This window comes from Formica exsecta, unplaced genomic scaffold (assembly GCF_003651465.1).
Source record: "Formica exsecta isolate Colony F162 unplaced genomic scaffold, ASM365146v1 scaffold247, whole genome shotgun sequence".
NCBI lineage: Eukaryota > Metazoa > Arthropoda > Insecta > Hymenoptera > Formicidae > Formica > Formica exsecta.
This window is the reverse complement of record NW_021849743.1, coordinates 494,002-506,063: the sequence shown is the minus strand read 5'-3', so window position 1 is coordinate 506,063 and position 12,062 is coordinate 494,002. Positions and strand designations below refer to the sequence as shown.

The following is a 12,062-nucleotide window of genomic DNA, read 5'->3' as shown; positions in this document are numbered from 1 at the left end:
GCGCCGATCTTATGCGAGCGTCAATAGACGAGGCCAATGAAGATAATCTGTCGCCCGAGGGAGCGTCGACCTTCAGAAAAGTGCCATGGCATCCCAATTTGCATATGCTCAAGATCAGGAGAACGTAACGTTGTTAATACGATCGCGAACGGAAATCTGAAGCAAGACGCTTGTCCACTGTCTCCGAAGAGTGCGATATACCGTTCGGTTTTTCACGTGCAATATTTCTAGATTATAAGTTCACGCTATAGTGTACAAATGATCGCTGTAAACGAGCGCCGTAGACGACGACGATCGTCTCTGTCGCGAGAGCCATCGGGTTTGCATCGTATTCATGAGAATGATGAGCGATGCAATGCAACCCTTCATAATTAATGCAGAAAGAGAGAGAGAGAGTTGTAATTATTACTCGCGAACGTATATTTTTGTATATATTTATTGCAAACATTTTATATATATATAGATCTGACAGAGGATAACACACGCAACAGAATCCTCGGTAGAACTCCGTTTATTGGAATAATCTGGAGATATATAACTATGTATGTGAGATATAATCTAAACAAAATCTCTTAATAAGAGTGTTCCCCTTTTTTCCATTTCCTCGCCATTTTTACACATTATTTCAAATAATTAAGATCGTATTAGTACATAATCAGAGTTAAATATTGCGCAAAATAATTTTATATCAATCAATCAACATAGATATACATATAACTCATCGCGTGTAGAGAGAAGATTAATATCTACTCGATCTGTTAATAGTTTAAATAATTGTGTTTAGTAAATACGCCATCAATATTTATTAATCGAATAATGTTCTCTGTAATCATTTCTCCAAGATCCTAAAGATTATTAATTTTTAAGATTATTTATCCACAAAAACGATAACTATGTTTTCATATTTTGTTCATTAATTATGATAATGTACTTATAATAATGAACTTAAAAAACTACCAACCATTGTATTTTATATAAGATTTACGGTGAAAGCTCGATCTGTAGAATCCTTTTTAAAATATGATACTGATAAATGGAGTTCTGCCGCCGAGCTTTCTTGTAGAATATTAGGTCGCATTATTTGAATACCTTATAAGTACTCATCGCGTGACGGTTTATATCCATCTCGCGTACGAAATGGTATTCTATTTTCGTATCCAGTGCTTTATCTTATTAACGTATAATTATGTCTCTTGGACGAAAAAATAGCAGGGCAGTGCCGATTTAGTTTTTTCATTAAGTTGCGAATGATACAAGGATATTGATAATATAATAGCAATAAATATAATTTCTATTTCGTTAAATTTTTCATTTTGCAAACCATCATTACGAGAGGTTATTTATCTCGAGTTATCGTAATTAAGAAACTCGACAATATCAAATTAACTAAAATACATACCTTAATATATGGCACTGAAACATATAGATATTAAATAAGATAAACGTTGATAATAAAATGTCAACGACTATATGTAGCCAATTTTGAATAATTAGATTTGTTACGTCGATCTTGCGAGTCGGATAAACACTTGGCGCTATTTCGAGAGCATACCTGCTTGAGAAGCTATTAATAACGATATAACAGAGTAAGATCAATGGGGGCATTAGGTAATGAAATACAATGCACACACACGACGAAATTTGTCTTCTTAGAAAACGCGCGAAGTGCGCTTTATAATGTATAACAAACTATATTGATCCACAATAAAAGCTCTTTCGAAGATATAAACATATCACTGATGTACTTGCTGTTTGTAATACATCTGACTTTACATATACATATACCCTTCTGTATGCAGAGCGAAAGATATAAACAAATAATAATTGTACTTAACCCATTAAAGGCGTTTGTTTCATATTTCATCCTCGACGCGCAATTACATTTTAATATAAATTCTTTGTTAAACATAAGAAAAAGGTAATTTTCTAATTAATTATTAAGAAATTGCAAAAAAAACAATAAAAAATAATTAATTTAAATAAAAGAAATATAAATTAGATAACTGCGAATATATATAGCCGGATTGGAGATTTCATCTACAATAAAAACAGTAACTGAAACAAAATGCACAAAAAATCTTCAATATTATACTGCTAAAATTAATCCTAAGATTAATCTTATATTTATATAATCGATCTTTTAAATTGTCAATTATTTTCAAGATAAATCTTTTTTAGCGCAATTCGACAGAACATAAAAAAGGATAGCTAAACGCAAATCAGCCTTTAATGAATCAACTAACCAAGATGCATTCATCATAAGGATAGAAGCGATGGGATCGCGATTAATCGAGGCCAACATCATCCTGAGGAGCCGGTTTCGGGGGATTGGGATGTCCCGCCCCGGCACCGGGAAAACCGGGCATGCCACCGGGCATGCCGCCCGGCATACCACCAATGCCGCCAAATTTCGAGGCCATCCTATTGATAAGAGCCATTATCTTGGGATTATTCTGGTATTTGAGAACATTTGCCGGATTTGTGGAGATCTCCTTGAAGGCCTCGGCCACTTCCGGATCCTGTAGATACGCTCGTCAGAATTATATAGAATTACGTATACATCGTCGTAGAAAATTTACAAAAATTTTAGTTACTGATAATGACGGTTAAGTCTCAAATTTGACACATTTGTATGATGTATCTCTGTATTTTTTATCCGATAATGCGTCAGATACTTTCCAATAGAGAGTACGCGAACATATGACTAAGTATTCTTGACTTATTAAAGACTACGACTTTCTCTCGTAACTTACCTGAAAAGTTTGAAGTAAGTCAGGATCTTTGAGGAATTGATAGAAATCTCCAGGAGATGAATTTCCAGGATCCGTCTGAGATGTTCGCGTATTGTCCTCGCGAGCTTTAGCTCTTCGTAATCTTTCCTGCTTCTCGCGCTCCAATTTTTCCTGCACCAGTCGCTCCTTCTTTCTCTTGTGCTCTTCTATCTTTCGCGCCTAATGTATCAATAGCAATATTGTCGAATATACATTTAATCTTTGTTCCAAAATTATAATTATTTGGAATTATTCAGGAGGAAAGCTCTTTTTCATAAAACTAGAGGAGTTAATAAGCATACGAAACTAAAAGAATTACACTTACTTGCGAGTGTTTACAAAAATCTTACAATAGACATAAAGATATAATGCATGCGTGCTCTAAAAATAGCAATTAAAAGTGACTGCACAAATTAGGCGTGACATGCAATGATACACTGCAAAATGAAGCTGTGAACTTGATGGTGAGTGCGCAAGGTTCGATCTAAACATAGATATAAGTAAATGGGGCATCCTCGCGATCTTTTACGGAAAAGAGATGACCTATCGTGGATCTTTAGGAACGCGTCCAAATCTTAAATTATAATGACGTGCAACATGCCTCCGGCCGAAGTATACATATTGTGATGGCGTGTAATTAAGCTTATATCTATGAGCCAACTTATTATAGATCGCGATTCATCTAACTGCCAATGAATGTCTCTGATAATTTTGTTATCCAGTTAAAATGCTCCGAAACATCGAGCTATTTCGTGATGCTTACATCAAGCTTTGACGAATGTAAATTCAATCTGCGAACCATTTACATCAGTGGCGGAGATATCAAAAACATCGAGAATTGAATAATCGCGAAAAATAAAATTTTGGCAAAGCCGGAGGTAGCAGAGGATATTGAATTAATTTTGCAAATACATGATAAAAGCAAGTAATTAAAATTTATTAGCCTGCAAAGCGCTTTTTGAGTAAGAATCGCGCGGGCATACGTGGCTTTTCTTATAGCGAATTTAATTGGATGCACTAGTGCGTATCCAACCTTAAAAGCTGTATACAAATTTATAATAGTATAAATATATAACTAAAACAATAAAATAATTAATACCATAAATTATTATTATTGTTATTCAATACAAATGGTAGTATTAATTATCTTGTTATTTCAATTACTTATGCTATGGTAAATTTGTGTACGACAGCCTTTAATGTGCATCAATGCGCATTAATGTATCCAACCGAAATCACTATTAAATGTTCACAATTTTATATACAAGAATATTAAAATTGTATATAAAAAAGTAATTATATTAATTATATATATACACATCTCTACAAGTCCCAGTAAAAAAAAAAAAAAAAGAGAGAAGACGAAAAGATAAAGAGAGGGAGAGAGAGAAAGAGAAGGACGAGAGGAGAGGAGAAAGAGAGGACTTTTGCACGGCGGGCCACCTTATACGGGCGCGACCCGGGCTTCTAAATATAAAGGCGCCCGCGGTTCTGACGCTCCTCCGCGTCTGTGCGTGCGTATTTTGCGGCGAATCTTCCGTCCCCGCTTGTGTTACGCTTCGGTTAGTCGGATTCACCGATGAAAAGACGAAATTCTCCTCCTGTTCGTAATAAATGAATTTGCGAAGATATTTCCATCTCGGGAATTATAGATTATTATTTATCTTAGTTCTTAAGAGACATCATTTCTTAATACAAGTCGCGACTTTGTATATTCTAAAGCTAAAGCGAAGACATGACGAGAATCAAAATTCTCACTTCAGGGATGAAAATCCGGAGAATTCAAAAGAATTCCAGAATATCAAAGTATTATCGGAAAATGTTATCACTCGATTTTGCATTCTAGTTTTTCATCGTGGATCGCAACCAACGCTAGATGTGATCGCAACTTTGACGTTCCAACGCGCGCTTTCTCGCGAATGACATTGTTTAGCAGACGATTGAAAGCGCGACGGTAGAAAATAGACGATGACATGCTTTCATCATAAATAAAAAAAGTAGATAAATAAGTAGGTGGCGGTAGAAAGTGTGCGGCGCGGGGGTGAGATTCGCGAGATACAATGCTGCTATTCGCAGGACGCGGCGCGCAGGATCATCGTCAGATAATCAATGGTTTATATCGGCTATCTTGCTACCTGGCTCTTGGTCCAGATAGAACCCTCGACGAGCGCCGGGACTATCGAGGGATATTTTTAAATGCGCGACGATATAGCCCGAAATTTCTAGCCGCGCGACATGAAAGTACAAGAAAGATGCTGTAGTGTACTCGCACTTGTATTAATATTTGAGAAGAGTTACTGTTAAAATTATCAAGTTGCAAAGTATATACTTGAAGTTATTAAAAAAAGCGTTTAGCATTATTCCCACAAATATTAATTAAATTCAGATAAAAAGATTCAGATAATTATAAATATAAGTTAATTGATAACTAAAATATAAATCTTTAAAAAGAAATGTCGGTTTAATTAATATTATCAAGTTATTTAATATGTTATATTAATAAATAATTATTAATTAATATAATAAATATTATAATCATAAAAATGGCAGAATGTTGAATATTCAGAAATCAATTAAAGAGATATTATATTGGTCTAAAAACAACAAAAATACAAATCTAAACTTTCAGATATGTATCAAGATAGAAAACATCTCTTCTTTCTCGAATAACCGTGTAATTAATAAGCGACAAGGATTGACTAGCAAATACCGACTTTAGTAGAATCACAAGCTCGCATTCTAAGTGCTATATCGAAACTATTTCGATCACGAATCTCGTGTAGCCACGTCGAATGATCGACCTTGATCTACGTCGCCCCTCCGTAATCATCGTAAAAATAAAACCTCTGCCCGTTCTATACTCGAACCCTCTTCCACTTCCCGTTCCCTTAACACATTACGCGCTTTCCTATACGTCATAACCAAGTCGAGATCAGAAAATAGGCGATATCGAGAGGCGCGAGATTCGTCATCGGGGTTCTGGGTCATCGAATTGATACACCGTTGCTGATGCGTCTGGTGCTCGGAGCCAAATGACGAATTAATCGTCAATGCGAATGCAAACTCGTAGAATGGATAGACACGTCCTCGCAACTCGAGAGCCTCGATTGTGGCCCGGCTCTGGTCGTGGCGTTTTAATGACGTACTCTCGATACTGCTCTATAGCATTACGCGTGCTACGCTAAGGTAATGACTTTCGCATCAAGTCGCAAGTTTTTCACGTCTTCCCGTGGCCGATGACCGCGAGGTGATCCGAAGGGCGCGCGAAAAGTGGACGGGCGGGACGGTGGAAAAAAAAACGACGACGACCATCGTCGTCGTCGCGCGCTGTCCCTGCGTCCGTGGGATAAGAGGCAGAAGAAGAGGAAGAAGAAGAGAGGGGCATCTTCGGGGTTTGGCGGTAGTGACAATGCCAGTATCTCGCGGGCTAGTTGGAGTCGAGGGCGACGACTGGATCGAGAAGTGAGAGAGGACAAGCTGTGTGCCAGCCCTGGCCCCGGCCGATCGCGTAGTGTCTAGTGTGACGGGATGACGGGCACGCGGATGAGACCCGCGCTCGTCGTGGGCCTCCTTCTAGGCATCCTAGCTGTCGCCTTGCAAGGTCAGTAAAATCGTCGAACGATTATCAGCCCGCGCGAATGGGTCTTAGCACCCTTTTGCAGACCGGACACATACGTCGAGTCGGGTTTCGCGCGAGATCAGTGACGTCGCTCGATTCCATCGATCAGTTGATTAGTAAGTAAGTGATAAACTCGAAGCTCTCGGTTCGTTTTTCGTTAGCTCAGTGTTATATTTTGGAACTTGCTTTGACGATATCTATCTACGAATGTTTCTTCATCGATATTCATTATGAATACAAGATATATTAGAAGTTATCCTTATTGCCGTAGCTGAATTTTCGTGACTTGAACGTGAAAATCAGATGTATCAAGAAAAATCGTAGCAAAAGTGATTGTTTCGGGACGTGCTATTAACATCAATCGTTGACGACAATAAGATTGAGAAGCTATGACGATTGATTGACAAGGTCAATGTTACGTAAAATCGCCGGTACACATCATAGTCCCCAACAGCCTATGATCTTCTCATCCCTATAGATGCGCTAATGCTTTAACCGTTTGATACATTCGGCTAGAAATTTTCGGCTTATTGAGAATATCACTAACGATCCTAATTGATTCAATAATTTTTTCATTTTATCCAAGAGACAAAATTATGGTCACGTGTATTTTTTGCATCTTATTCTTCGGGTTTATTAATTTGTTATTATATTTAATCGAATAACAAATAAATAAAATCCACTAAATGCAATACATAAACTTTAATTAAATAACTCCTATAATGTTTCATAAAATTATTGCCAATTAATAAAATAATTGACAATTATTACATATCGCTAAGTAAATTTCAAATATATTCTCTACTTTGCAATAAAAATATTTTTCTATCCGAATGAGATTTAAACTGCTGATGCTGAAGAGGCATCCGACGTGTTTCAAAGCTTAAATAAAAGTCTCAAATGTTGATTCAAGGATTTGTTATTTTGGGAATCGATGGGAGTTGGCTGTCATCAACCTGCGCGATAATTACATAAGAAACCGCATAAATCCGTGCCAGCCTCGTTCTAAGTCTCGAGAAACGCGAATTGTTCTAATTATGACCCGAACCAATATGAAAATTCCATATCTTCGTTTCTTTTTTAACCGATAAAATGTGCACGTAAATTCAATTTGATATTGCGATTTCTCTCGTAAACAAATCAAATGCTCGCTTTCCGTAAATAGTGTCACGTCACTCGACAAACGGTTATAAATTTTTATAAACAACGTAAAGATATAAAAATCGATAAACTGCCTTGAGGAAAGAGTTATCCACGTTAAATTTTAAATTCAGTTTTCATCTTTACGATGATAATCGCAAAAATTTCTTGCAACTAAGTGCTGCAAAAATCTATACATATCATAGACTATGGAACAAGACTCGCGGAGAGTCTATCTTTATCCGGCGCAGCTGTGCTTGCCAAACGACAGCTGCCTGCGTGCGTCTCCTCCTATCACTCGTAATTCAAAATTTGCTCGTATAATCGCATTACCTCGTAAATCGACAAGAAATACAAGTCTTGCAACTGAAAAGACGAAGAAATGTAGTCGTACACTCCATGTTAACTCGGTAAAGATATAGTTTGAATCTTCGAAAACAGCATAAAATCATTCATATTTGTCATTCTGCGCTTTCAAATCACATCAGTACGGTATTAAATTAAAGTATTAAATAAATCGATTTTTTTCCACCGATTTGATCGAAATACTACATAACATCAGAAAGGAAAAATTTCCATTTTCTTTTATAAATAACGATAATAAATTTTAAAAAAAACGCGCAGCTTAATGATGTAACATTGGAGAAAGCTAATAAAAAATGGATTAGCGTCGATTAAAAGTAGAAGCTATTTCCTTTCTCGGGAAAGTTAAAAGAACGACAGAAATGAAGCTTTGTGCCAGAAATTGCCGTACGTGATATAACAATGAGATATAGCGAGGCTACCGCGCAAAATGGAATTTTTCGTGTTTACGATGATCACGTGAGCTCGTAAACTACAATGATTCTCGCTATCTGACGTATAGGTAACTACAGGCAGCATTCAAGCTCGAACAACCGTCGAACTGGCAAGATGTTTGGGTCTTCTTCAATTTCAACGATACCAATCCCATTATCATTTTCACAGCATCTATCTTGTCATATTTATGTCATAACTGAGACAGAAATAGAGACAGAATTTAATTCCCTTTTAAAATATAATGCTGCCCACTCAAGAAATTATAACAGTTTGAACAAAAAACACTCTACTTGTAATAAGAAACTTCAATATTTATTTAAATTTTCCTCTTTGCACTTTTTCTTTGAGATATAAAAATCAAATTACTGCGCGGCCTGATTAGTCAAATAAAGATAATGTAATACGTTATTGACAATTAATAAATTTCGGCCGACCGACACAGCTTAAATTCATACTTTTTCCTCGTAAAAAAACACGATAAAAATACGATTCGCTCGCCTAATATATAAATATTTCCGAGTGTTGCTCGACTCAAAGCCGCCTACCCGTCGCTAAACTTAGAAGCCGGCCACGTCCCAGGTACCGCCTAGAAAGATGATATCGACATTTTCTTCGGTGGAAATTCCGCCGTCTTCGCGTTTCGCAGCTGCATTTATGTGCCTATTAAATTAGGTCTCGTTACGAGCAAACTGCTTTCGATATCGTATATATGAGTTCAGAAAAAATTAAGTCAAGATTTCCTCGTAAACATATTCTAATAAAATTTGAGATAAGTAAGAATGTGAACTAACCACTCGAATAACACTAGTCAAGACAAAAATTTTGCATTATATGTGTTAATGGGATAAAATGTTTTTTTTTTTCTATTTTATAAATTATCTACATTAACAGTACATATACGTACTGCCATAATTTCTAAAATTACAGAAAAAAGATTTTAAGATTAGATGGATTAAAAAAAAACGTTAAATAAATATAAATATTCTACATATTTTTAATTTAATATAATTCGATAATCTTTTTTTATAAACATTGAATTCGTATTAATGATATAAATTTTGCGAGAAAGCTCCGTTTCTCTCGTTATTGAAAAGTCAATTTTTACTTTTCCAGCTCTCATTGTCAGCCAAACTCAAAATCTCAATCGGATCATCCAATAGAGAAAGAGAGAGAAATATAGAGAGAAAAAAAAAAAGAGTAGATACATAAACTATAATAAAAAAAGTCCTATAATATCTGCCTGCAAACAGCGCATTGATGCAGCAATACGAATTTTCATCGGATGACAAGTCGCGTTAGGTGTTCCTGAACACCTGTCACCGCGCGCGTGCACGCGCACGACCCGCACCGTCGGGAGTGCGTAATGACTTTGACAGATTCTTGCGTCACATGGGTCAGATATTTCGGGTTGGTGGTCGCGTGGCGTTAAACTCACAGTCGCCGAAACTCCGTCGCCGCATGCAATCGGTTATCTAATACAGCGCACGATTCATTTTGGCACACGTTAACGCGCGCAATGAGAATTCTCTCTCGGTCGAAAATTTCTGGCAGCCAGACACACTCGATGAAACGCAAACAATGTAAACATCTCGATGTATGCGAAATTTCTGAAGTATCATGACTAGATTTGCTGCCTGATATCGTGTATTAATCAGACGTGATAAATTGTAGTCTCGAAGCTCGACTATATCGAATTAAACCAACATATGTATTTAATTTCAATAGACATACGTGTGTGTATTGATAAAAATTAGTTCTCATCTAATCTGCTTCAATTTTTTTAGAGGAAAAGTTCTATACAGATATATTAAATCCTATAAAAATATTTGAAAAATTACATAGTTAAAAAATTTGTTGAAAAATCTAATAATAAATGTATGTTTAATAATAAATAATAATAATGAGAAAAAAAATCTGGTAGTGCATATAGACACTTTAAAATATAAGATGTCGATTTTTTTAAAGACTTGAGAAAAATGTTAAATGTTGGAATAACGCTTCAGGAGTGCAAAGCGAAGACGAGCTAGAACGGGTGCCATCCGAGGATTTATGTCGGCCATACATCGAGAAGGCGCTCAAAGACATCGGCACAGGTAATACTAGATGATGGCAAATATTCAGCTGGAACACAGCAATTTCTAGATTATTTCATTTGAAGGATCTTTGGAGCAGACCAGTGCAGAGGTCGGAATCGAGGTTGATCAAGAGAGCCATGATGAAGCAACACCTGCGAGCGAGGAAGTAAAGTCTTCCAAATATTTTATAACGAGATTTAACTTAAGATTCAAAAATTAACTGATCTCGAAAAAATCATTCATTAATCTTCTGAATTTAAAGAAAATGCGAGCATTCTCTTTTAGATAAAATAAACGTTTTTCTAATTTTCACACAAATATAATTCTTAATATATATAAATGTATGTTAGATCACACTATGGGTAATTCTCCATACAATAAAAATTTATTTACAATGTATAGTGTGCTCTAAAAATGGATGTATGGATATTATTATCAGAGATCTATTTATTTAGGTTGGCGAGACAGCAGACGATGTTTCGAAAGAAGAGGGCGAGGCCAAGGACGAGGAAGGACCGGTAGAGGAAGATGCTGAAGCGACTGCTGACGAAAGCAAGGAAGCAACCGCAGAAACCGACGCTAGCGAAGAAAAAAAAGAAGAAGAAGAATCCGAACAAGAAAAAGATGAACACAGCGAGGAAACTGCGTCTGCCGAGAATGTCGAAGTTAGCACTGCTCAAGAAGGTAAAATTAATAGCCGCGCTAATGATTTAAATAGCAATGATTAATGTTTTCAAATCTAGTCAAACATACACAGAGCTATAAAAACATATATTAAAACATTAAACAAAGGAAATATTCTTATAGGAGAGACAGAAGAAACAGAGGCGACGTCCGCCGAGATAACTGAAGGCGATGGAGAACAGGCCGATTCCTCCGAAAAGCTGACTGAAAGCGAAGAGATAAAACTCGAAGAAGGTGAAAAGTCAGACGAAGAAACAAAAGTAGAAGACGAAAAATCCGAAGAAGATAGAATAGAAGACGAAAAATCCGAAGAAGAGAGAGTAGAAGACGAAAAATCCGAAGAAGAGAAAATAGACGACGAAGCGAAATCTGAGGAAGAAAAGGATGAAACCGAAGAATCGAAAGCTGAAGAGGAGAAGCAAGAAGAATCCAAAGAAGCCACTGAAGAGATAGAAGCCGAATCAAAAGAAGAGACAGAAGCTCAACAAACGTCTGCGGAAACTAGTGTTGAAAAAGAGGTTGATAAAGAGGAAGGAGCTGACAGCAAAGCCGAAGAAAGTGAATCGACTGAAGATCAGACGGTGAGCGGTGAAAATGAGAAAGGCGAGGAAGAAGTGCAGGATGAAAGCGCCGAAACTCATGATGAAGAAAAAGAAAAGGATAGTGCAGAAGATGCTGAAGCAGCAGGCTCTAAAGAGGATGTAGAAGAGGGAACAAAGTCGGAAGAAGAAGAAGCAGAGGCGAAATCTGCTGAAGAAGAAGAGAAAGGATCTGTGGAAGAAGAAGAGAAATCTGTAGAAGAGGCAAAATCTACGGAAGAGACGAAATCTGTAACAGAAGAGGCGGAATCTACGGAAGAAGAGGCGACTTCTAAGGAAGAAAAAGAAGAAGAGAAGTCCGAAGAAATAACAGCAAAATGCGAGGAAGGTGATACAGAATGTAAGGAAGCGAAATCCGCAGAAGAAGAAGGAAAAT

The 12,062-nt window shown here is 36.7% G+C and overlaps 2 protein-coding genes across 4 annotated transcripts in view; one reads left to right on the top strand and one right to left on the bottom strand.

The window, feature by feature from the left end:
- Positions 1–420: 420 nt before the first annotated feature.
- Positions 421–12,062, bottom strand: part of LOC115236450 (putative protein FAM10A4) — a 19,394-nt gene continuing 7,752 nt past the window's right edge. For all 3 annotated transcript variants that reach the window (XM_029808919.1, XM_029808920.1, XM_029808921.1), the window contains exons 4-5: positions 2,754–2,951; positions 421–2,519 (exon numbers count right to left, since the gene is read on the bottom strand). In XM_029808919.1, the coding sequence (XP_029664779.1) occupies positions 2,286–2,519; positions 2,754–2,951 (432 nt within the window). In that variant the 3' untranslated portion in view covers positions 421–2,285. The remainder of the gene's footprint in view (positions 2,520–2,753; positions 2,952–12,062) is intronic.
- The window catches only part of LOC115236454 (sarcalumenin), an 11,889-nt gene continuing 5,661 nt past the window's right edge, over positions 5,835–12,062 (top strand). Inside the window, exons 1-5 of the mRNA XM_029808925.1 lie at positions 5,835–6,372; positions 10,332–10,421; positions 10,487–10,569; positions 10,859–11,087; positions 11,211–12,061. Of these exons, the coding sequence (XP_029664785.1) occupies positions 6,300–6,372; positions 10,332–10,421; positions 10,487–10,569; positions 10,859–11,087; positions 11,211–12,061 (1,326 nt within the window). The 5' untranslated portion in view covers positions 5,835–6,299. The remainder of the gene's footprint in view (positions 6,373–10,331; positions 10,422–10,486; positions 10,570–10,858; positions 11,088–11,210; position 12,062) is intronic.